Raw genomic sequence first — 24,841 nt, forward strand, 5'->3', positions numbered from 1 at the left:
ACTCGGCATTCACTCAATGATTACATAATTACCCCAAATCCCTTCCATTTTTGTGTCCATACCTGTGAATTAAAGGATGTGCTGAAATTCCTCTGCATGACCAAGAGAGGTCGCCACACCCAGAGTTGGCAGGCAGCGCCTGATGACGTCACGGGAAGGAGCGTACGGCGCCTGCCTTCTGGTGCGTGCGTCGCTTTCTGATGCCACAACTCGCAGTTTCTGATCCATCTTGGGAGGTGTGCTCCAGCAGATTGACACATCCGAACAACTGATCCCCGTGAAGAAACCCTCAGGTGTGGCTTGTCCAGTCAGCTCGTCCGCCGCACGCCTTCGATGCTTTGAGTGGTGCAAACTGGTAAGGAGCGTTCGCCTGCAAGTAAATGCGCTTTGTTAAAGAACCAATGCCATTTAACTGTGACGTGGCCTTTCATAACAATGATAATTATAACAATAAAATAATAATCATAATAATAAATCATAATATACTATAGCGCGTTAGGCTTTGCAGAGTAAACCCATGTACATATAACATACATACATATATAAACCAATCAAAGCACGGCCGACCGTCACGCCTGAACGTGCACGCGCAACATTCCAGCGTGATAATTATGGTAAACGTTGCTGCTGCCATGCGTAAAAGTAGTCATGGAAGTGACATAAGTGACGTTGCTGTGCGTGTAAAATAGCACTAAAATATTTGGTGTCCAATGAGCGTTATGCTTTCTGCTGTGTCATAGAGGTGAACATTCAAAACCAAACACTCATTTAAATATCCTGGGAAAATGCAAAATAATTATTTTTAAAGCACTTTTAATAAGGAAAAATGTCAACATATAGTCTGTTTTGCTTTCACCGTATGACTAAAAGGTTGTCAATGATTACCCTGTTTAGATTCGTTTTCAGAATATTTTTTTTAACTTGTCAAATATCGTATATACAAACCTTTTGTGACGTTAGTTAAGTTGATCAACCTGCAACAAAGAGACGTCATCTGTCTAATTTACTTACACAAGTTTGCGTGGATCGTAATTAAATACAGGCAAATAATACATTAAATTACAATATCTGGTAAAGGCCTTAGACAAACGAATGCAATAATATACTATAAATAAATAAATAAAATGTTCATGCATATTTTAGGGTTTTATTATTGTAACCGATAGTCCTACCAAACCTTTGTTATTGTTATTCCCATCAACGCTTGAGATGGTCTTTAAAAAATATAAAATATTTTTGTCCAATCTTTTTTTTTTTTGAATCACGTAATTACAATGAGCAGGCCTAAAACAATCTGGAAACGATCGAATTTGTCCCGTGAAATTATATACTATTATAATTAAAAAAATATACATGATTCCCAAACCTTACATTTTCCACCAAATTATTTTTTAAAGCGAGTATAAAAAGAAATCTGCAAGCGTCCATGATAGGGTTAAATGTATATTACGGCCTGTAGATGCTATGGGCGGGCCGCTATTCCAAAATATTCGACAAATAAATTCCTAGTTACATAAATGCTCTCATAACGGATGGAAAAAAAAAAAAAGAGAACATTTTGTAACGGAAAAAAAAATCCTCCAAATGTCCTTCTAATGGGCCTGCCGACAATTTCCTTTTGGGACCACTACTTACCGTAAAAAGCGGGTGATAATTTGAAAGAAGACGCCCACTCCAAATAATTTGTGATGATTTTTTTTTTTTTTAATGTATATAGAAATGATAGATTAGATTATCACTGTAAAGTGTTTTGCGTGAGTTTACCGGCTGTCCGTTCAGATCTTTGCATTCCGTGCTGCGGTGATTTTTTCGCTCATTCCGTTTTCTTCCTGGGATCCTTAACTACATGCAGGTGAGTATGTGCACACGCTCCGTTTTCCTTGATTCAGGCAGGTGAGTAACGTGCAGGCAGGCGCTCAGTCGCGACAATCACTGTAACTAAGTTTAGGACATTAGCCCAATAAAGTAAGTAAAGTATTAATATATTGAATTTGGACAAAAGTGTAGTATTTATATACCTTAAGAGTTGACACGGTGCATGTCATCCGTCATTATCTTCGGGGTCCAGGTTTTCTTTTTCTTGGTGCTGCATGGGAGGACTATTAATTAACTTTATTCGGTTGAATTCGTACATAGTTATTGTAGTTGAATAATTTTTTTTGCAGTAGTGTGTTAAAAAAAAATAAGTCTTTGAATCTGGTTGGAATCGTATGATTTCCTAAGTGAATTTATACTCGTGAACAGTGGTTATTGTGGTTATGATTTTATTCGCAGTACACTGTTACAAGTTCCACAAGTCAATAAATATATTTTGCGTGATAGCAAAATTGCTCAAATTAGTTTTATAGGACTGTCACAATAAAAATTAAAGGGAAAAGGTACATTCTCAGGATTGTGCATATTCTTTTTCTGTCCAATGCCCAGTGCGCTTGCACACGCATGCTCACAACGTCCACTCAGAACGTCCTACCTGCTTATACCAATGAAAAAAATAGTATGAATTTGTAATTTAAAATGTCAAAACGTTCTACTAACTTATACTTATGCGTAAGTATACTCTAAGGATATTATTTAAATTTCCTGCACGTCCTATACTTGCTTAACTGCGTCGACGTGTAAATATTTTCGAGGATTTTTTTTCCTTTTTTTTCAAAAAATGTTCTGTCTGTATGCGTCTAAACAAAACAATCTGAAAGCGCACGGACCCGGTAGTACTTCGGCTGTCAAATCGGTAGGACGTTTTGCACAGGTAGGATAGAACAATCACAAAAGCTGAATCGAATTGAATTTTTGGGACCCCCTTTCTCCCCCCAAAAAAAACATTCAATAATGACACGCCATTTTGCTTGCAACGTTGCATTTTAGGGACAGAATCTCGCTATGCACAACTTAATTCTCAATGCGGGATGGGGAAAAACAGCTGACAAGAAATGTGGCAAAACACTGCGTGACTTGCGGGGCGAGGCTTTTCTCTTTTCTTTTTTGAAGAGGCCATGGGCGCGTGAGGTGCAAGAGTTCCTCTGATTCCACGTCGCGCTCTTCACACTAAAAGGAAAAACACGTAGAGCTAACGTCACATACACAAGACACTTATACAAGAGTGCATCGTCTCTAAGATGAAAAGTGGCGTGTATTCGCCACGGAATCACTCGCAGCAACAGACAGCCTTGTTGGGAATATTTACCTTCTAAGTAACAAATTAAGTGACGTTGTATGTATGCCCTTCTTGTTGTCACCTCGTTTTACTTAACTAATGTCGCTTCATGTATTTACTGTGCAATCAGCTGCGTTCAAACATAGAGAAAGCTACGTTGCTTGTATTTAACAGGCTTTATAGCTACTTTGAGATTAACGCGTCTTCGTCGCAGAACCGTGGGTATAATTCGACAGCAACCTTAAGATAACGTTCATTAAAAGCGAGTTCAGTTTGACACTTACTGTTAATGTGCCGTAGCCATATTTAAAGTGCAAGATCCTCTCCGGAGTATGGCAGATGACATTTCAGTAGCTAACGCTAACGTAGAGCTAAGGTCTAAGTAGATATCACCTTGGCGCGTATTCGTACGCAAACGTCGCCACCATGTTGAATGTGTCATTTTTGGACTGCTTATGAATATACAAATTGTCTAAGGGTCAAAGAAGTTTGACCATTATTTGCAAGTTAATAGTTTCAATGTTTCTCAAGGTGTGGTACAAGCACCACTTCCCAATCTCCCAATTGTGAAATAATTAAATTCCTCAAATCCGGGCTCAGGCTATGGAGTTTTTATGGTCTTTCTGTGCTTGCATGACTTTTCTTCAGGTAGTCTGGGTTCCTCCCACACTCTATAAACATGTAATGGAGGTTCACTGAATTGTCCTCAATGTGGCCGCCTCTTGCCCAAAAGTCACTTCAAACATGTCTTCAGTGAGGATAGAAGAGAACTTGCCACATTCAATATGGCCGGCGGCTTTGTGTATCCAAGCAACGGACCAAACAGCCAACTGTGGTTTCTATGTACAGTTTGACGTCTCTGAATGCTAATTTCTCCTCGCTTTTTTTTTGTGTACTTCTCGGCAGATCTCGCGAGAGCTGTGTCGCTGACTGTGACTGGTCGAGTCTTTTGCGGTTTAGGCTGAGGGAGAAGGCAGGCAGGCAGCATCATGGCGGACAGAGACAGTGGAAGTGAGCAGGGAGGAGCAGCCACGGGCCCAGGCTTTGGTTCCATGCACTCGGCGGCGGGAGGGGCAGGCTCGGCTTCCGGCCTCCAGCACGAGACTCAGGAGCTGGCGTCCAAGCGGGTTGACATCCAAAACAAACGCTTCTATTTGGACGTAAAGCAGAACGCCAAAGGCCGCTTCTTGAAGATAGCCGAAGTCGGGGCCGGTGGCAACAAGAGCCGCCTCACTCTTTCCATGTCCGTGGCAGTCGAGTTCCGCGACTACTTGGGGGACTTCATCGAGCACTACGCCCAGCTCGGTCCCAGCAACCCGGGCATGGTGCAGGACGAGCCGCGGCGAGCGCTCAAGAGCGAGTTCCTGGTGCGGGAGAATCGGAAGTACTACATGGATCTAAAGGAGAACCAGAGGGGACGGTTCCTGAGGGTCCGGCAGACCGTCAGCCGGGGGGCCGGCTTGGGGTCCACGCAGGGCCAGACCATCGCGCTCCCGGCCCAAGGACTTATCGAGTTTCGTGACGCTTTGGCCAAACTTATTGACGATTACGGCGTGGAGGAGGAGCCCGCGGAGCTGCCCGAAGGCTCGTCATTGACTGTGGACAACAAGCGCTTCTTCTTCGACGTGGGCTCCAACAAGTACGGCGTGTTCATGCGGGTAAGCGAGGTGAAGCCGACGTACCGCAACTCGATCACGGTGCCCTACAAAGTGTGGTCCAAGTTCGGGAATACATTCTCTAAATACGCCGACGAGATGAAGAAGCAGCGGGAGAAGCGAGCGTGCGAGCTGGAGGAGGAGGAGGAAGAAGATGAGGAGGAGGTGCAGGCGGACGACGGAGACGAGGATTGAGACAGAGTCGTGAAAATAACAAGAAATCTAACCATAAACTCTACTGTATAAAAGAAATCTAATTGAAACGGTTTAACTCCAAGGGAGCATCACCCACAATATAAGAATTCACCACAACCTGACAGTTCTGACATCATGTCACTCATCGCTGGATGTTAGCCCACTTATCCACCATTAATACAGTAACTGGCTGCTAAACAAAGTAATAACATGTTTGAACATTGTTTCCTACTTGACAAACAATTTGGAGTCTTTATTTCCCTTATTAACAGAGTAAAACAAACTTTTGTACCACTTTAAGCTAAAAACAACCAATGTTTGCAATGTTGGGATCTGAGAGTAAGCATTTCCTTTCCATGTAAGCTAATACCTTCAGCACAAATTAGATATTTTATGTGTTTTTTCATTTTTTTTTTCTTTTCAAAACCAAATTTGAGAAAGTTTGTAAAACAAAAATATGGTCACACATATTCGCCATCTTGTGTACCTGTGACCATAAATGTGTTTACACACATCAAATGAGGGCTAGGCCTGCTTTGGAAACTGGTTAGCTGTCACGTAGTTTTTCAAAAGTGTTCTCTCTATCTTGTGCAATATGCATTGCATCAAAATCAAATCAATATTGCTCAGTAGTTCTTGACGTGTTGACCGAGGCATTCAAAGAAGTTACTCTTAAATCAGTTGAAATTGTTGCAGTGCAAATGGATATATTAGACTGCCGTTGTGTGTTGTCGTTGTTGCGATGTGTTGGGTTCAAAGGTACTAAATACATAGTAACGAAATAACATGTAGCAAATACAGAGAAATGAACAATTGGCCGGAGCATTAAAAACGTCAAAATGGTGCCAATTAAAGCGTGCATGTTTGTCTGCACTTAAGGTGATTGTTGGTTTCCCAAAAATGTTGTCTCGAGGACCCTTCCATATTTTGCCTGTATTGCACGAAAGCTCGACTCCTTGAGTCCTGAGCGAAGCCCACCCAAAGGCTGCTGCTAGTGTAGTGGAAATCAAAAGATCTCTAACACATTAACAGGGGAGCCTTTAGGCAGACCTGGTTGCAGGGTCCAATTTTGTGACCATGTGCCCTTCCTGATGGGCTTTCAGTTCTTCTTCTGTCAAGTTTATCGGCGATGGCTATTATGGACACGCAATCCCCTTTGACACCGCCTGTAAAAGCCGGTATATTTCTGCCTTTGTTTCGTGTCAAACTTGTAACATGAGACGATGCCTGTGTGAAAGGAAATGCCCGTAACATCAGCGCAGAAACTTTGGAAAGTTCGGAACTGCCGATTGTAGAACGAATATTTTCAAATATGAAAACAAAAATGTATATTCCGGTCGAACGCTTCCGTATCTAAGTTACTGTTGGGACGCTACAAAGGCAGATAAATGTCAGATCTTCGGTTACGATTTTTATTTTGTGGTATTTGTGTGTTTAAAAAAAAATCTAATGTTTCTCTTTAGTTGGCCCACATTTTCCTGGGGAGGTGATGATATACTCGGGCTGCCACACGTAAAACGACTGGCTCTCTTCGTCCAGTTCTGTCGCATCTCATAGATGTGTGATAGCAGTTTTATAAACTCTTGCCAGTCACCTTAAGAGAAACTGGCAACAATCGGATCTATTTACCTCAGCAGTGAGTTCAGTGTTTGCTTCCGTGATGTTTAGATTTGACTGGAAACCAGCAAACTAGACCGTCCTTGACCACCAAGATAGGGTAAAAGCTTACTGGGAGCATCCTCTTCAGCATATAAAACAACCTGGTGCCTTACACACTCCGCATGCTTACACGCTGGCCTGGTGCTTTGGATCGCAAGTTTGGCTTCTTTTCGACTAGTTCCATTTTTTTTTTTTTTTTGTCTCGGCCCAGACTCGTGGTGCTAAAACAAGGCGTTGTCCTTCCCAGTACCTTCATCGCCATTCAATATGATCCCCCAGCCATCCAGGTATCGGCCTACATGTAAACATGGAAGGGGAGGGGGGTCACCTCGATGCAAGATGATGCAAGGAATTAGCACCAAGCACATAGTAGAGAGATCAGTGAGTGGAAATGATTGGAAATAGTTATCGACAAGCCTCCATCGCCGCCCCTCCCCCTTTACCCACATCTCCATATGCTCTGGCTTTTAGGTAGTCATGTATGTTGCCGGTCGCTGAATTATCGGGGGAGTAGCACGCATGTCTTTATTTTTGTTTCACTTTAGGTTTTACCTTCTCAGCGTTATTCCACTTTGTTTGTGACTTTTGGAATGTTTTCGGCCACAAAAAATAGCTCTATTTTTTATGTGCAACATTTCATGACTGTGCAATATCGTATGTGCCAATTGTGGCAATATATGTATATCAATTAAAATATGATTACTATTTGAAAAGATGTGGCTGAATTCCATGTTTATTTCTAGTGAAGGAGTTCTAAGCTGCTATTTGCACTCAAAAATAAAAATATACTGGAGGGGAATTGAGGTCAAACGAAGGTCAGAACAGCCACGACAGTTCACGATAACTAAGGTCACTTGCCAAAATGGCAGCAAGCGTTGAAGGAACATTAAAAAAACAAAAAAACTTTTGAATGAAAAACAATTGTAAACGGAAATCTCCATTTTAGCTTTAAGCTAAAGGTGTTTGAGTCCAGTATTCATTTCGGGTTTGGTGAACTGTCTTTAGTGGTTGTTGTGTGTAGCACTTTGCTTTGCAATGCAGGTTGTAAAACACCAATACTTTATCTCGAGAATGTCATTATCTTTGTTTTGATACATGAAATATAGCGTATGTATATTTGACAAAATCAGTTTAATTTTGCCCGATAAAGATGAATCTATATTCAAAATATATGTATTTTCATGTTTCTTGTTGAACGAAAAATACCAAAATGTCACCTATTTACTGATTGGGGAAAGGATGTTTGATTTTGATGTAGTATTTGTCCACACTGTCTGACATTTGCATCAATACTAATGACTAAAGCTTAATTTTACAGCCTTAAAAATGCGAAATTGGTGACAAAACACCTGACAATTACCTGTGTTGTTGTCTTATAGATAATTCTAGTACTGTATGTGTCATAACAGGCTGTAAAATAAAGCATTGATCTTTGATCCTCATGATGTTGCTACTTTCATTCTTGTGCAAAACATTTGGAGACCCAACAGAACATGCGGCGTTGTAAATTGTAAACTAGCACAAAGAATTTTACGGTCCATGCTTCAATTAAAACTGGAGTTGCACACACCACTGAAATATCATTTACATTTCCCTTCAAGGAAGTTAATAGTGGCATGAAGAAGTAAAAGTATTGCACCAATATAAGATGCTCTTGAGGTGATTTCAGTTATGCTAAATTTCTAATACCAACTTTGCCCCTGAGCTAGAAGATTAATTCGACAAAAATCTTGTGACTCAACTGATTTTCCATTGGCATTAGGTAATTATTTTTATAATAACATTCGAATGAAAGAAAATGCTCTATCAAAATTCTCCACGTCTTTGCTCCTGAGATCTGTTCAGCAGCATGCTTTGTCTTTTAAGGTGACGTAATCCAAATCGACTTTCCTCACGTTGGCCGCTAGGGCGCGCTGTTTGTTTATAAATGACGGACAAGAAAAGTTGCGCGACAAAGAAGCGACCCAATCAAGTAACGTGATTGGAAGTACTGTATTGCACAGCATCGCCTAATATTGTGGTGTCGAACATCTCTTATCACACGCAAATATTGCATTCACCAAGATGTTGGTGAGTTACTCTTCGAGGTGAGTTTAATCACGAATTCGTCGACTGCCATTTTGATTTGCACAAGCAAGGTGGTCGAATTGTTTGCTCAACTTGCTCGCAGTTTAGTGGGTTGGACGTTCAGAATTTTGGCTCTGATATCTCTTATGGAGTTTGTAAGTCTTTCACGTGCTTGTGCGTTTTTCATGGCTTTCTTCTCCGTTCCAAAAATTGCACGTTAGATTAATTGGGTGTTGTTACGTACGTGTTGCGTGAGAATGGTTGGTTGTGTGTGATATTTAAGTGACATGTGAATGGCTGGTGACTAGTCCAGGGTGTATCCCACTTCTCGCTTAAAGTCATCTGAGAAAAGCTCCAGCTCACCCGTGATCTCCTAACAATAAACCGTAAATAAAATGCCAACTTGTCAAATTTATTGCCCCTTTTGCCTCTTTAGGGCCACCGTTATTTCACTCGTACGAGCCGATGCGGAAGTAAGTCAAAACAATCCCATGCCGGATTGCCGATGTTTATTCAATTATTAATTTTATCCATATTACATTTGTTTGGGCCGTTGTGCACAAATGTCTACACACTCGTATACATAAAAACATGAAAGTCAGTCAGAGAGAACAAAATAGCTGTTTCCGGACATTCGAGACCGCATAGCGGACCGCAGCCATGACGTTAGAGCCCCTTAAAGACTGCATCGATCTGAAACTCCTCGTTTTCAGCTTTTGCATTCTTATAAATACATTTTAAAGCCATTGTTAATACTAATATCCATTGCATTAAGGTTTGGTGTTTTCCATAATTGCATGGGTTTTACTTTAATAGCGTGACGTCAATGACTGATGTGCCAATGAGCAATTAAGACAACTGAGACACAGACTGAGAAAAATAAGACAGTTGAGCGAGAGAGCGAGAGAGAGAGAGAGAGAGAGAGAGAGAGAGAGAGAAAGAAAGAGAGAGGCGGTTACAAGGAAGGAGGGAGGGAGGGACATCATGGAATGCTGTGATGTCATCAGCCAGTCATACACAAAGACAAGGAGGCTCTCTTGACTCTCAGCTTGCTTAGCATACTCTTACTGTGGAGCAGCTGTCTACATCCTACTGTGAGTACCTCAACAAACTCTATCTGAGCTCCTCTTTTTGTCTGTTCCTTCCTGCTTTCTTGTTCTCCTTTCCTGGGTTTGCATGTGTGCACACAAACCTGATTTACTCGACACCATCTGGGCTCTGCCGGTTCTCTGTCTTCAGACAGGCTTCCTTTCCCACAAAGTGTGTTGTTGCCGGGGTGGTAGCCATTGTTTGCTTCCTTGCAGTTGCTGTGATTTTGGGGGGGTGGACCGATCCCATTCAATGCCTTTGCAAGGAGTAAATGACTTGCTCCTTCCACTTTTTTCAAGCCAAAACTTGATTCGAAAAAGTAGTTTCTTGCGGAACCTTCGGTGCGAATGGAGCCCCGGTTAAGGGAAGGGGAAGAAGGTTTTTTTTTTTTGTTGATGACAGAAGCAGTTCCATTCCTAAAGAGTCTCCTCCCATTCTGGGCTGAGTCTGTCAGTTTGGATTTAAACTCCAGTTAGTGACAAGAATTTGACGTCACGAAGTCTTGTCTTTTTTTGCAGATGTTCCGATGATGACAGAAAATTGACGTCTCATGGTGTGGAAGAAACTATCCACAAATAAAAGCGAGCTTATGCTGTCTTCTTTAAATGACCAAGTGAGGATGATCGCTTGCCTTGAGTAAAGTTCATCCAGATGACCATCCCTCAGGATTTTGGCACATCAAGATATTTTAAGAGCATGAAACTATAAAGGCACCTCTGGAAGGAGAAACTACCTCCCTGCACCTCCTAAACCAGGTGCAACTCCAACGTGTACCCTCTGTCGAAGCTGCCAACGCTACCGCCACAATGCTGCAGCAGATTCTAAAAGACATGTACATCGACCCCGATGTACTGGAGGCGCTCAACGAGGACCAGAAAAAGACGCTGTTCCTGAAGATGCGCGAGGAGCAGGTGCGGCGATGGAAAGAGCGTGAGGAGAAACTGGAGCGAGAAGGAGAGAGGACAAAGCCCAAAAAAGGTCAGAAAAACTCAAGAATTGAGCCATTACGCATTCAAAAACAGGATTCGTTTAAAGCAAACTGAAAGCTCAACGCACCATCTTTTTGTTGTTTACAATCCAAAACAGTTTTCAGCCAACTACTCGAGTAGTCCGAGACCTGCGGTACACAACCTATGCATTGGCCATGACACGTTGCATGCATTGAGCTCATGTTCGCTCGCTGTCATCTCAACAGCTGTTTGCCAACTCAGGCACGCTGTTTATCCCGATTCCATTCGGCCAGTTTAAAGTTTCTCCCCCAGACAAACTTAACTCGGGCTTGACAAACTCCAGCTGCTTCGTATTAAATGTTCGTGAGCCCTGTCAGACATGTAGGAAAGTTGACTCATTGGCGAGAAGACCCTGTTTATGCTCGTTTATGCTTTGCAGTACCGTTAAGTGGGTTAAGGCTTAATACTTATTGGAGCTTCAACATTATTCACTGTCAAAGACAGACTCTTTTCCATTACTAATCAGCTCAAACTATTTCATCCATTAGCCAAGGATGCCAAGCAAGCACAGGATTTCTTTTTTTCTTCTCTCTTGATAATCTTTTCTGTTCGTCAAAACAAAGAAAAAGGCGGAATGTGGTTTGAAGGACAGAAATGGCTTCATTGCTAGAAACATGGCAATAAATTGGTTCTATTAGTCGTTTGGCTATGCAGGATCTACAGAAAATCAACACTTGTTCGGTCCTAAATATAAATAATAAATGATAATGTTATGTCACATCAAGCGAAACTTCCCAACAACATTGGCTTTGTTTTTTGTAGTGTGTTCCTTTTTATATGAATTCCTTTTATTCTATGATGATCAAAACAGTCCTTTTCAGGATTTACGCGATTATTTTTATTCATTGATTGGTAAAAAGAAATCACATAATCCTGCTGCCTTTTATCAAACTGTAATATTATCTGGGAAAATGTGAAATATTTGGTACACCTCTTGTTTTACTTCCCATTGGGATTTGTGTTGTTTGAAATGAGTCTCTGTGGATTCTGTTTACAAGAAAATTCAATGTGACGGGCTTTTTTTTTTTCTTTCTTTCAACAGTAGTTCTGTTGTACCGAGCGGCACATTGAGAAATGATATGCGATGGAAAATGATGACAGGAAAAAAAAAAAAAGACCGCAAAAACCCCCACAAGCATAGCAGACGAAGTCACTTGTAATTGTTTTCTATACGTGAATGCAACGTGGAGGAAGCAGGAGAAAACTCACGAGGCTCCCTGACTTGCTCTCAAACTGGTTTGACACATTGCAAAATCTCACCTGTCTGCATTTTTTTTTATGCTGAGGAGAAAATGTGTGGTGGGATGACTCTTGGTCATGACCAACAATGTAGAAGAGCTTGCATTTCGATCAAATGTTAAACGGGTGCATAAACTGTAATGTGAGCTGTCTGTCTCTTTGGGGCTTATAACAAAGCACTTCCTATTTATCAGCCTGGGTGCAGTGAGGAAGCGGACAGAGCTTTCTGTCTGTCTTTAATGAGCAATGTTGCTCTCAGCACGCTGGATGAAGACTCTAAGCTGGTATCATGAAGTCCTACTCTACTCTTAATGGTGAATAGATGGTTCATCTCTCGCGGGTAACGCAGGAAGTGGGCCAATCCTTGAAACAATCAGCAGGGGGGCAAAACAGGAAGTAGACAGGAAAAGTATGTGTTTGAAACACAAAAGACCGAATTCAGCTTAGACTTGCGAGGGAAGCTCGGCTTCATTTTCATTCGCATGGGGAAGCAAAAGTTTCATGCTGCCTTTAGGCTATTCTGGCCATGGGACTTGTGAACTACAGTGAGACAAGCAGGCCATGTTTCCCTTTTTGTGTGCTTGCTACACGATCCACAATCACATTAAAAAAAGAAAAGATCGTACTTTGTCTTACTATGTGATGAACTTTTTTTTTTTACTTTCAATTTCTCATGCAACAGTAATTTACTTAACCGCACAGTCAGCAGATAGTCATGTGCATAGTTTTTAACTTCACAACTGTAAAATGAGCTGGTGTGCACTCTTTGCAACCAAGAAGTGTGTGGATTTATTTTTCTTGTCTTGCACTTTGGCTTTGCCACTTGGTGCTCACATTCTTCAAGTCACTTGGCAACTTGCTGCAGGGGGCTCGGAAGGAACCCATTTCAAAACGGACTAATTAGGATTATATGTGGATTGCAGGGTGGCCAGTATAGAAGTAATCTCTAAGCAACCACATTTACCGTATTTTCCGGACTGTAAGGCGCACCTAAAAACCTAAAAGTTTCTCAAAAGCCGACCGTGCGCCTTATAGTCTGGTGCGCCTCATATATGGACCAAATTCCTAAATTTAAACTGGCCCGAAGCATTGTGTCATGAAATCAATCATAAGTGGCCCGCTGAAGACTATGAATGATTATCAAGTAATTTGTTGTCTGAAGTTGAAATAAAAAAGATAAAATGGAGAATGATTTGGATTAAAAATCTGACATGATGCATTAATGGGGCCTTATCGTCCGGAAAATATGGTAGATACTGAACATTAAAGGGATGAGTACTGATGCCTGTGGGACTCCGCAAGTAATTTACCATAATCAGAACAGGTCACATTGCCACAAAGTGAGTCTTCTCTGAAAGACCAAAGTCAAAAACAAAATGCTAAGCTTTCATAACCAAGGCAGTCATTTTTGTCATTTCCAGCAAGGGCTCAAATTTCCCATGCAGCGTCTATGAATAAGGTGCATTGCAGCTGTCAGTCTAGTATGTGTCTTGTTTGTCAAGCTTTGTTCTGACGACCGTGTTTTCATAGTGCTACCCCGTATGGCCAGCTGGAATGTGTTCCACGGGGTAAGCTGGCAAAACAAGTTCACCATGACAGAGTAATTTGAAGCCAGCCAACACTTACGCTGTCATACCTGCGTCAAACGCTTCACCGCTCACGTTGCTGAGGGCGCTTACGTCAGCACCCGACTGCACGATTGTTTGACAGCTAAAAGGAAGTGCACCTCTTAATCTCTATTGACGTTTTGAAATCAAAATGAGTGGGAGTCAGGAATGAGTGATGTTTTAATTCCATCATGAAAGATTCCATTATTTCCGTACCGTGCATGACAGTTCTTGCCGTTTTGTGCGTGGGGCTTTGTCTGTTTACCCAAATGTTGTCTTATTTCCTCACAGCCAACAGCAAGAATGTCAGCTGGCTGCTGGGTCGCGACGGAGATGTGGCCGTCATCGTGATCGGGGAAATGGACGAGTTGAGTTCCAAATTCATCTGCTCAGGATTGGGAGAAAAGAAGGCCCCCTGTCCACAGAACAACACAGTGTAAGATACTTATATACAATGTCTAGAGGGGGTATTTATATTTGACTCTAGGCAAGATTTAAGATCAGTTGTCAAATGTATCTGTTACAGCAATCAAAGCATGTTGAAGACCAGAATAAATGCAGACATCACGACTGAGAGAGAAAACCTTCCTTCTCGAACACAACCTGGAATTTCCTTGAATTTGAAGGTATGTAAAGGATTAAATAATTGTGGCTGTGAGAGAAGCAAAAAAAAAAAGTCTTCTTGGGTGCTCTCACCCTGAAAATAAATTCCGTCTGAATCAAACTGAAAATAAACACAAATATGTTCCGTCGTCACTGCTCAAAACTTAATGTTGACATTGAAAAATCGCATCGGCTCCAATCAGATTCGCTTTTCAAAACTAACATCCCCCACTGCAAAAAGTCCCGCATGCCATTTTTATCTCTGTGACATAATGGGTTCTTGTGAAGCAGCAATTTAGCCCGGCCGCAAATACATAGTAAAAAAAGACGGTTCATGGCCCGGTGAAAATTTAGTTTGTGCTTTTTGTAAAGCTGCTGATTTTAGAGTTGCTGGTTGCGTTTGTGCTGGTATTGGTTCTCTTTTCACCTTAAATGGCAAAAAAAAAAAAAAAAAGTGTCCCATTACATGTTCATTTATCTTGGGCATGCAGTCAAGGCCTTTGAGACATTTTCTGCCGGCCTAATCAGAATAGAATTGTATTGATTTATGTCCTAAAGTCTATTATATACATTTCAGTTTACACCTTAGCCTTTACGGGTTATTTCTTTTCCAACCAAAGTTCAGCTGGTTTGTGTAATTTGTCCAAAACCCTCAAACACCTTTAAAATAGCAGTTTCGTTTTCAACGCCTTTTGCCTTCACGATGGCGTCAAGGTGAACTTTTCAAGAAAAACTGGACATTGTGAGGACAGGCCAGCTGGCTGTCTTATTGCAACCCGTAAAAGGATTTATTTGCCACTCCCAGAGCAGCTTTTTGACTAGCTCTTTGACAACCCAACACAGCTAACAAAAGAGGATGGATTTTGTCTTTTAAATAATAAGCATCTCTGCTGAGTATGATGCATTTTATTTGAAAATTTTAATAACAATATAACGTAATGCTTATTGTAAACTGCGATAGTGGCAGTTTGGAGTTGATGCGAGAAACTTTTTCTTGCTTTAGTAATTAATTGTATTTCTCAAATACGCGAATTGACTCAGTTTGTCCTTTATGCAATATGTAGTTATAATGTTTTTAGATTGTTTATATTGTAATTATTATTTTGTGACATGATAGTGGTGGATTTAAGAGGTCATTTCAAGTGCCCACATCTAAATGGAGTTTTTTTTTTTCTTCCTCCTATTAGGCCAAATGTGAGGAGACGAGCACTTTACACCCCCTGGCGGTGAGTTGGCGAATTGACCTGATGTCATTGTGAGTCCAGTGCTTGGATTGCGTCATTGCCAACCCTCGTGTAATGTCTTTGTTGCACCCACAGGTGTCAGTGAGTGAGCATTCATCAGCGTCAGCGTCCACAACTGCACTCAAGGTACTCGGTGATAAATGCACACAGTTTAAAGCTCTTAAGATCTAAATGTTTATGACCATTTGTTATCTATGCAGGGAATTGATTTTAAAAAGTCTTTAATGGGGTCTTATCGTATCATGTTGGCTTCCTTGTGAGTAATGGGAAACTGTGGTTAAGCCAGTGATCCTTTTGCATATCACTTTTCCCACAGCATTCCTCTTTTCATGCATTGAGCTCTAACAAGAGCCCTTCATAGCTTTCTGCTTTTGGAGGAGTTGAACTCAACTGCAAGCCCAAGCTCGGGGAGCATGACTTTTGCCCTACCTCACTTTTTAATGTTGCATGCAAATGTGAGCAGGTGACACACACATCGATACACACATAGACACACACAGGCAGGAGAAGCTGAAGGAGAAGTGGCGAGACGGGATATTTGGGCCGCCCAAGAACAGATGGTTGATGAACTTGATCAGGGAATTAGAGGGACGCGTCACTCACAGATGGATGGGATTGCGGAAACATCCCCAGAGGTTTTTGGGGCGAGTCGGAACAGGAGTTTTTTTCTTTTTCTAGCCACAGAAGCAAACTCTCTCATTTGTTCCTCAACCCGTGCTGATGCATTTATTATGGACACTGAAGGAGACAAGAGTTTGGCAAACCTCAAATTCATAGTTCAACTTACTTTTTTTTTTCTCATCCCGAATGACAAAACTTTGTCCTCATATGACCTCGGTGAATTATAAAGGAGATATTTAAGTAACATTTTAACAGGCTTTCAAATATTTAGTAAACCTACTTGCTCTTTTGGAGGCTTCCGGAAAGAAAATTGATCGCTTAAATATCACCCAAGTGTAAAATTAGGTTTACTGCCGCTGCGTCGTAAAGCTTAAAAAAAAAAAAAAACGAATTGTGTAAGCGCCTTTTAATTTTGATGACGCATGAAGTGCAGCAGTTCTTATTTTGTTATTATTGTCAACTCAAGACCGCATTTAGTGGCTTCTGCGAATTTGTCCATCTGATTAAAAGGCGAGGGAGCAAAATTGTTGATTAAATTGCCGCAAGATGATCGAAAGATGAGCGCGCCCGCTTGATATCCAAGTCGGCTCACAATTTTCTTCCCACACATAATTAAAGCCTTAATCAGTGGTCATCCAACTGTTTGTGTCCTTACCGTCCGTGTGCGCTCATTATTGGAGAGAAGGGCAATTTGATGAGTCATCGCAGTGACAGTGATTCAACTGTACGTGAATTAGCTGTCAACACTTGTCATCCTCCATCTTTTTTTCTGATCTTTTTCCCCTCTGCAGGAAGAGAAGCCCAGGCTTCCCAGGAGAACCAACGCAGTCATTGTGAGGCCGGCCAACGCAAACGTGGCGCCGGGACCCGTCAACGCGAGACCCGAGATCGCAAATCTGAGGCAAGCCAGCGCGGCGCCATCCGAGATGACGGCGGCTTCACGGGACTCGATTCAGGAGTCACGGCAAGTCAAAGGTGAGTGAGCATTGCATTATGGGAAAGGGCACCCGGGGTCAAGATTGTGAGCACTGGAGGGGTTCTCAAGACCTTGCAATGAACCGCGACCCGTCAGACGTTTAATCATAAGATTAGGTGGGCAGAGTCCAGTTGCATCTCGAATGATCTTTTCCCACTGAAAAGACTGAAAATGTAAACTCATACTAATTGACTACAATACCGTATTTTCCGCCCTAAAAGGCGCACCTAAAAACCTAAAATTTTCTCAAAAGCCGACAGTGCGCCTTATAGGCCAGTGCGCCTTATATATGGATCAACTGATGAATTTGTTGATCCATACTGGTTGTACACAGTGCTCTGCCAAAATGTTTCAGTACGTTTTAGTACGACTAATAAATTACAAGGTCGCATCGCTTCCCAGCATTACGGCAACTGTAGTCAGGGGGCGTCACCGAATAGCTGTTGTACCCGCGAGGCTATTTCCTGTCAAAATAGGCTGCTCTGTTAATGTTTCGAGTAAATCTACGGATCGATATGGAAGGGAAACATAGGTAAGTAGTACCAATGCGTTAGATCGAACTTTAGTCAGTTCCGATCATTTTATAGGAGATCGTTTGAGAAACGCGATTGTTTACACTTTGCTGAGGCTCATGGGAGATTGCGAGGTGAGGCTCGTGAGACTTTGCGGATGGCTAATGCTATTGCGATAGCTGCTATACGTACCAGGCTATTTCATGTCAAAATAGGCTGCTCTGTTAATGTTTCGAGTAAATCTACGGATCGATATGGAAGGGAAACATAGGTAAGTAGTACCAATGCGTTGGATCGAACTTTAGTCAGTTCCGATCATTTTATAGGAGATCGTTTGAGAAACGCGATTGTTTACACTTCGCTGAGGCTCGTGAGACTTTGCGGATGGCTAATGCTATTGCGATAGCGCTATACGTACCAGGCTATTTCATGTCAAAATAGGCTGCTCTGTTAATGTTTCGAGTAAATCTACGGATCGATATGGAAGGGAAACATAGGTAAGTAGTACCAATGCGTTGGATCGAACTTTAGTCAGTTCCGATCATTTTATAGGAGATCGTTTGAGAAACGCGATTGTTTACACTTCGCTGAGGCTCGTGAGACTTTGCGGATGGCTAATGCTATTGCGATAGCTGCTATACGTACCAGGCTATTTCATGTCAAAATAGGCTGCTCTGTTAATGTTTCGAGTAAATCTACGGATCGATATGGAAGGGAAACATAGGTAAGTAGTACCAATGCGTTAGATCGAACTTTAGTCAGTTCTGATCATTTTATAGGAGATCGTTTGAGAAACGCGATTGTTTATAGAGGGCTCGTTGGTTATTGGCTAGTGGATGCATACCGCAACCCTAGTCAACCTCAGTTTGATGCAGTATAGCTTCTATTTTATGCGCCTTATAAGCCGGTGCGCCTTATATATGGACAAAGTTTTAAAATGGGCCGTTCATTGAAGGTGCGCCTTATAACCCGGTGCGCCTTTTAGGGCGGAAAATACGGTAATTACATAGAATGTAAACGGTTTATACAGTCAAGCAGACGCGAAGACGAATTTCACCACTGCCGTATGTGATAGTAGTATTGATCTTTTTTTTTAAGAGGATAAAGAATATATGCCTGAGTATTGTTAGGTTTCTGCTCAAATATCCAATGCTTTGCAATTATGTCAAGAAAAATGATGACTCATGGATTAATAAAGTGCGTATTTTAATAAGTTAAATTATAACAAATATTATTTTATATATTTAGCTAACATGTAGTTCTTAAATTAATTACATTTTGAATATTTATGATGACAAAAATACTTAAAAATATAATATACACATTTATCAACATGTCCGCCACAGTGGCGTTTTAAATCCATTTCTAATCGGACAAGCGGATGAAAAGTGAGCTTGCATTCACAACGTAACACCGCAACAACACCATGGTTTCGATCGGAGGTGTAGAGCAGGAGCCGCCTGCACAAAGGTTTGCCGTAATGCAGCCAGAGAAGGATTTATTTCCTATTTTTTTCCAGCTAATGTGCCGGCCAAATAGTACCTCAGCCTCCCGGAATCTTTATGGAGTGGCAAGTCAATCCGGACCCGCCTGGAGGGAGAAAAAGCGAATAGGACTTGTGATTTGTGATATTTCCGAGCACGCTTTTTTTTGGGGTGGGTGTTGTCATGGCTGTGCACGTTTAGATTCACTACGAGAAATTGTAATTGCGGTGGGATTTGTGAGTGAATGTTGAGAGATGGCACTCAACTGAACAAAGTGAATTGAGGAGCCACGCATAATAGCCGTCCTTCGATCCCGTGAAGGTATTCCCCCCCAGTGGCTGTGAGAAGAAATGACATCCTTGCATTTTTCCCATTGCCCCAATAAAAACAAGAATTCCTAAATAGCAGTAAATAGTGTGATGAAAGGCTCTTAATTGTCCATAGATAAGTTTGACGTTTATTTGTGACCTGTGGTGGGCTGGCAATTAAGTCAAAGTGGACCGATAGCTCCTTTTTACAAACTTTGTCGATGAACAGCAGTAAAAAGGCAAACAATTTGAAAACAATTCTGACGGTCAGTTTGAAATTAGCACCATCCAGTGGAAAATAATGATACTGTAGCTAAACTCCAGTTTGTGTTTCTATTACTAGATCCCTCTGCTGGAGAAATACTCATCCTGCATCACATTCATGTTATTTTTTTCCCCCTAAACTTCTCTGGACAGCAGACACAGTGGAATAGCTGAAAGGCTCAGACAGAGATGTCTGCTATTCGTAACGCATTGGCTTTTCAAGTGTTCAAATAATTCCTGGGAAAATGATATTTCCAAAACAAATTACGTATTTATGAAATGGAGTTAACAAATATTTACAGAACTAAAACCAACTCCTGACATAAAAAGAATCATGACGGTCCAAAACAATTGTCTGGACGCATATTTAGAGGAGCTTAGAAGAAAATCCGGCGACTGGAGGTGGTAGACACGCGTCCGACACAGAGCCGGATGAACGTCTCCACTCCGGACAGGGAATACTGAACGAGAAGCCTGTCCTTGACAATGACAGGAAGCTCGTTCCAAGGGGAAGAGGTGGCCGACAACGCTCAATGCCTCAGCTGTTTGTGTTTGCATGCGGGTCGTGACAACCGTTCCTGTTTCCTCCGAGCAGGAAGTGTGACCTGTCACGTGAGCCACGAGTGTCAAAAGACGCCGGGGACAAACAAATAACACTTGTACCGACCACAGGGACAGAATAAACTCGATGACACAATTTTCGTTTTTTTGCTGCAAAAGTATTCGAACACTTTCCTTTAGTTGACACCAAAAGATGTGATTTGAATCCACTCACATATTGGAACATGTGTTTTGTTGCCCGGTTGAGCTGATTCTTGGATTAGTCAACATCACTGACTGTTTTCTCAGTCTTTTGGTTCCCCGGAACCACAATATGAAGTTTTAACACCCAGAATGCTGTGTGTTTGTGCTTTCGCGTGGAAAGCAATTATCGCTGTCGCACTGACGTCTCCACACCGTGTTATGTTCAACAATTAGCCATGTGTTAGTGTTTGCCTAAAATAATCCATTTTGAGGATGCAGAGCATCTGTAGCAGCTAATCTTTGTATCGTACATGTATGTGCGTGCGTGTGCATTGGTGTTTATAACACCCCCCCCCTCTCTCGCTCTCTATCAGCGGGGTCGGCTTTCCTCTCTTCTCTCCTCACCTTCAGAGGGAAGGACGCACATTCCTGCGCCGCTTCCCGACTCTAGCCCTGGGCGACGCTCAGCCCCGTGCTGATAAGTGACAGGGGCCCCAGTGGCGTGCACACACATACACACTCGCACACACACACCCTGCCCTTCTGTCCACAGACGTGCTGCTCGGGAATTCTGCCCTCTGCCCCACTTCTGCCTCCCCCACCTCCTTCCTCTCTGCCTCGCTCCCGCTCGCTCTCTTGACGAGGGGTCTTTAAAGAGATAGATTGGTCTTTAATTTCAGCGCCAGTCTGGTCAGTGGCGCTGTAGCCCAACGCCTCCAGCACGCACGCACGCCCACCCTCACCCACTCACCGCCGTCCCCTTGTCCTCGGCGTACAAAGGAGTGAGAGATCTAATTTGGAGATTTAGTAATCAATCTTCGCTGGTTTGAAACCGATATTTGGGTTCGTTTAAGAGTTGTTCTTAAAAATTTCGACGCTTCTTGTGTTATTTGTTGACTGCAAGAATGGTGCATACTGGGTGCGATTTAATTATTTTGTCACCTTGCTTGACGCTAAAAAACACAAACTCCCTCTTGCTGTCTGCCTCGGTGTTTATTAAGTATTCCACTCAGACCTGCGCCAAGGCTCCGAGCACAGAAAACACACTCTGACCGCCACTCAGTGTGTGTGTGTGTACGTGCATATCCGCCTTGTGCGCTCGGTGCGTGCCTGAATGTGTGTCAGCCTCAATTGCTGGAGCCTGCCCAAGGTTTCCGTGGTGACTGCACAACACAACGAGACAATCAGGGGCAGGCCCACGCGGCGCGGCGAGAGGACATTAACACAGGAACTGGGGGGTGGGGTCAGAGGTCAGCGGGGAGGGAGGGTGACGGGGGGGTGGCGCGCAAAGCAACGAAGGTGAAGCGTGAACAACAAACAATAACGCAACCTACTTTTTCATGTGTTCATTTTTCAAAGCACAGGCCTGAGGAACGCGGTTTTGGCGCGTGGAGATCGGTGGCACGCCTGAGCGAATTGGCGGGTGGGGGGGGGGCGCCCGCCCGCCCGCCTGCGTGAGGCTCGACTCGGCTCGGCGTTGTTGTTGTGTGGCGTGAGAATGTGTCTCTTCAAATCCCCTACCGAAGGAGACGCTTGCTTGTCGCTCTATTTTGTGTGCGTGGAGGCTGCTCGTGCACGCACGCGCTCTCGCTCGCTCGCTCTCTCACATATCTTCGTCCCCCGGGGATGACGCTAAAAATATGTGGCTCCTCAAGCCTTCTGGTGTCTGAGCAGCGTCTGTCTGCTCTCCATTGCCTCCCTCCTCCCCTCTCTTTCGCCTGTTCCTTCCATTCCTCCCTCAATTACACCCTCTCGCCAACACACTACCTCAACGAGCACACGCACGCACGCACACAAACTACGGCCAGCTGTGTCCCCGCTGCACTTTTATGGAGGATGACCTCTGCTCAGCCAGAGTGGGATAAAGGGAGGCGGAAAGGAAAAAAGAAAAACAAAAAAACAAGAGTGGAGTGAAGAAAGATGCATGCGTGCAGTATTAGGAAAGAGGAAATGATAGAAAAGAGTCGGCGAAAGAATTCGAGCTTTAATAACAATCGTGTGCCGTCTGCGTTTTTGTCTGCTTTTCCTTAAACATATTATTTCAACTTCTTTTCACCTTGTTTTGGCGCCATCGTACTCCCGGAGGTGCTCTGGGCTGCAGAAAGTGTGGGAAAATAGCATTAGCATCCCTCCATAGAATTTAAAGCCAAAAGTTATTCTTGCGATATGCAGTCTCGGTATTGGGGGTTGTAATACAAATATTCTCTATTCTTTGAAAACATAATGTCTTGTGTTTTTCAGGTGCCGCTGCATCGGAAGTACATAGCAGGGCATCCTCAGTGAAAGTGATCTCCTCATCAGGGAGCACCACGCCCAGCGGTGGGCGGGGCCGGGTGGCGCAATTGATGAAAACCTTCAGCGTGGATAGCGGTTCCACCTCCCCGCAGGCCGCCCCCCGCACCATCAAGCCCCCTCTTCCGACCAAGCCCAGCCACTTGTGCGTAGCCACCTCTTCTTCTGTCAGGTAATCCCGATGCTGACCCAAAGAATCTCAAGATAAGCCACACTGGACAGGATGAGAACATGTGGAGTAGTCAGTGGAAGGACAACTCAACCAATGGAGACCTTTGTTACTTTGCCATGCACAACCAAAGCACAAAAAAAATGGAAATGCTTGAACGTGCGCTCCAGTCACATTGTGTTGTGATATACTTTTCATGTGTGCTATTCTTTTTCTTCCGCGAGGTGGAATAAGGTACAGAGGGATCCTTGCTTTATTGGAGTCGCCTCACTCAAAGTTATTACGGCGTGTCACATGACTCCCTGCCTCAGTGAAGCCTGTTGAGGACCAATGACAGTGCCAAAAATTCTTAATACCTTCTTATTGGATCAAACCCTGGCAGGTTTGATGGTCATTGCCAAATGATCCAACTCTGCTCAGTGTTATGTCCCAGTACTATAATTAACATTTGTACAGGGTCTTTTTTTAGTTTTTTTTTTATTATATATATATTGTTTATAGGGATATCTAATGGACTTTTTTTGTTAACACGAGGCATATTGGATGTCAAGCTTGTGCGGTTGACTCTGTGGCAATAAAAAGATGTATAGAAAATTTAAACTAGCTTTATCGATTATTTTTATATAATTATATAATGTATAATTTAGCGATATATTAAGTAATATTTATGAATTTTTAAAACGTCAATGCTATAAATTAGAACACATAGTAAATTGTGTATTGTGCAAGCTTTAGAGGTCAAACTAATAAAACAAAAAATGACTATCTCAAATTTCACAAAATTACATTTAGGAACGGCAAGTCTTTCATTTGAGCTAAGTGAGTTAAAAAATCCAATGTGACTTGAAAAATTACTCCATATGGATATTTTCAGGATTTTGATACATTGTGTGTGTATTAACACACACAATGTATTAAAATGTGTGCACGATAGTTAGCAGTTCACATCTGCATTCTAATTGTCGAGAGCTTCAAAATTTCCTGTGTGGACTTTGCATATTCTCCCCATGCTTGCGTGGGTTTTCTCCAGGAACTTTGGATCCCTCCCACATTCCAAAAACAAAAGTCACTAAATTCATCACAGGTGTAAATATGAGTGTGAATATTTAGTTGTTTGTGATTGACTTGCAACTAAACATCCATTCTGATTTCTCTGATGTCATACCTTCCTACTCAAAACCAATTGAAGCCGTGACATCTGGGCATTATTAATTTATGCGCGTATGTATGAATATTATGTCATAGCACAACGCTTCTCTGAACTCATACGCAATGACCTGGATGCTTGTACAGGACCAGTGTAAAATGTAATTGGTTTTACACATTCATGCCTTCATGCTTTGTTAAAGCTGTGCTCTTACTTGGAAATGTGTGCTAATCATCCTACCTACTAATGTTAGCAAATTGATGCCCCCGCCCATGACGTAAGTACCCGTGCCTGCAGTTGAATTGAGTGGCCTTGACTTCATATGAATCTTGCAAAATCAACCTTTGCATCCCGAATGGTGGAAATCACATTGAAGAGGTTATTCATTAGCGTGAAAATGTTTTTCTGGGGGGCTAAAACTCATTTGGGAATCTAGCATGAGTCACGCTTTGTTTGCATTAGCTGTATTTTTGTGAATTTGTAATGTGCAGTTGCCACTGGTGAGCGCCTCGTTGTCAGCTGCGAGTGTGTGCATATAAGTGAGAGTGAGATTAAAATATATTCCAACATGATGCATGTTGATGTGGCCTCTTTAGAGTGCCTCATTGTTGCAGCATGGAAAAGCCCGGCAATAAACCTAATTGGACATATTCCAATCACTAAAGACTTCAAGATGATATTTTCTTTGCAGTTCAAGCATTTGTGTGGGCATAAGAACATTTTCTTGGTATTTGATTGACAGTTGACAGCGTGGCGTGGTTTCAGTGCACCCAAAATCCAGAACGGAGAGAACTGCTTGATT

The 24,841-nt window shown here is 42.5% G+C and overlaps 3 protein-coding genes and 1 long non-coding RNA gene across 7 annotated transcripts in view; 3 read left to right on the forward strand and 1 right to left on the reverse strand.

Annotated features, from left to right (window-relative positions):
• Positions 1 to 24,841, forward strand: part of gng8 (guanine nucleotide binding protein (G protein), gamma 8) — a 757,718-nt gene that overhangs the window by 658,859 nt on the left and 74,018 nt on the right. The window lies entirely within an intron of this gene.
• On the forward strand, positions 82 to 8,105 carry puraa (purine-rich element binding protein Aa). 3 transcript variants are annotated; one of them, XM_037269055.1, is made up of 2 exons: positions 82 to 355; positions 4,061 to 8,105. In XM_037269055.1, exon 2 carries the CDS (start codon positions 4,144 to 4,146, stop codon positions 5,002 to 5,004), a length of 861 nt encoding a protein of 286 aa, XP_037124950.1. In that variant the 5' UTR covers positions 82 to 355; positions 4,061 to 4,143; the 3' UTR covers positions 5,005 to 8,105. The 3 variants fall into 3 exon arrangements, with proteins under 3 accessions (XP_037124950.1, XP_037124947.1, XP_037124948.1); XM_037269052.1 differs by lacking the exon at positions 82 to 355 and adding an exon at positions 3,071 to 3,211; XM_037269053.1 differs by lacking the exon at positions 82 to 355 and adding an exon at positions 3,073 to 3,208.
• On the reverse strand, positions 2,251 to 3,574 carry LOC119133363. The gene is made up of 2 exons (XR_005100111.1): positions 3,439 to 3,574; positions 2,251 to 3,045 (listed from the first exon to the last, which is right to left on the reverse strand). It is a non-coding gene; the product is annotated as an uncharacterized LOC119133363 (long non-coding RNA).
• Positions 8,647 to 23,492, forward strand: zgc:100829 (uncharacterized protein LOC445149 homolog). 2 transcript variants are annotated; one of them, XM_037269047.1, is made up of 8 exons: positions 8,647 to 8,750; positions 10,338 to 10,797; positions 13,967 to 14,111; positions 14,202 to 14,301; positions 15,466 to 15,504; positions 15,598 to 15,648; positions 16,935 to 17,118; positions 22,673 to 23,492. In XM_037269047.1, the coding sequence occupies exons 2-8, from the start codon at positions 10,626 to 10,628 to the stop codon at positions 22,897 to 22,899; spliced, it is 918 nt and encodes a 305-aa protein (XP_037124942.1). In that variant the 5' UTR covers positions 8,647 to 8,750; positions 10,338 to 10,625; the 3' UTR covers positions 22,900 to 23,492. The 2 variants fall into 2 exon arrangements, with proteins under 2 accessions (XP_037124942.1, XP_037124941.1); XM_037269046.1 differs by lacking the exon at positions 8,647 to 8,750 and adding an exon at positions 9,708 to 9,824.

The sequence above is a fragment of the Syngnathus acus genome, chromosome 14, assembly GCF_901709675.1.
Source record: "Syngnathus acus chromosome 14, fSynAcu1.2, whole genome shotgun sequence".
Taxonomy (NCBI): domain Eukaryota; kingdom Metazoa; phylum Chordata; class Actinopteri; order Syngnathiformes; family Syngnathidae; genus Syngnathus; species Syngnathus acus.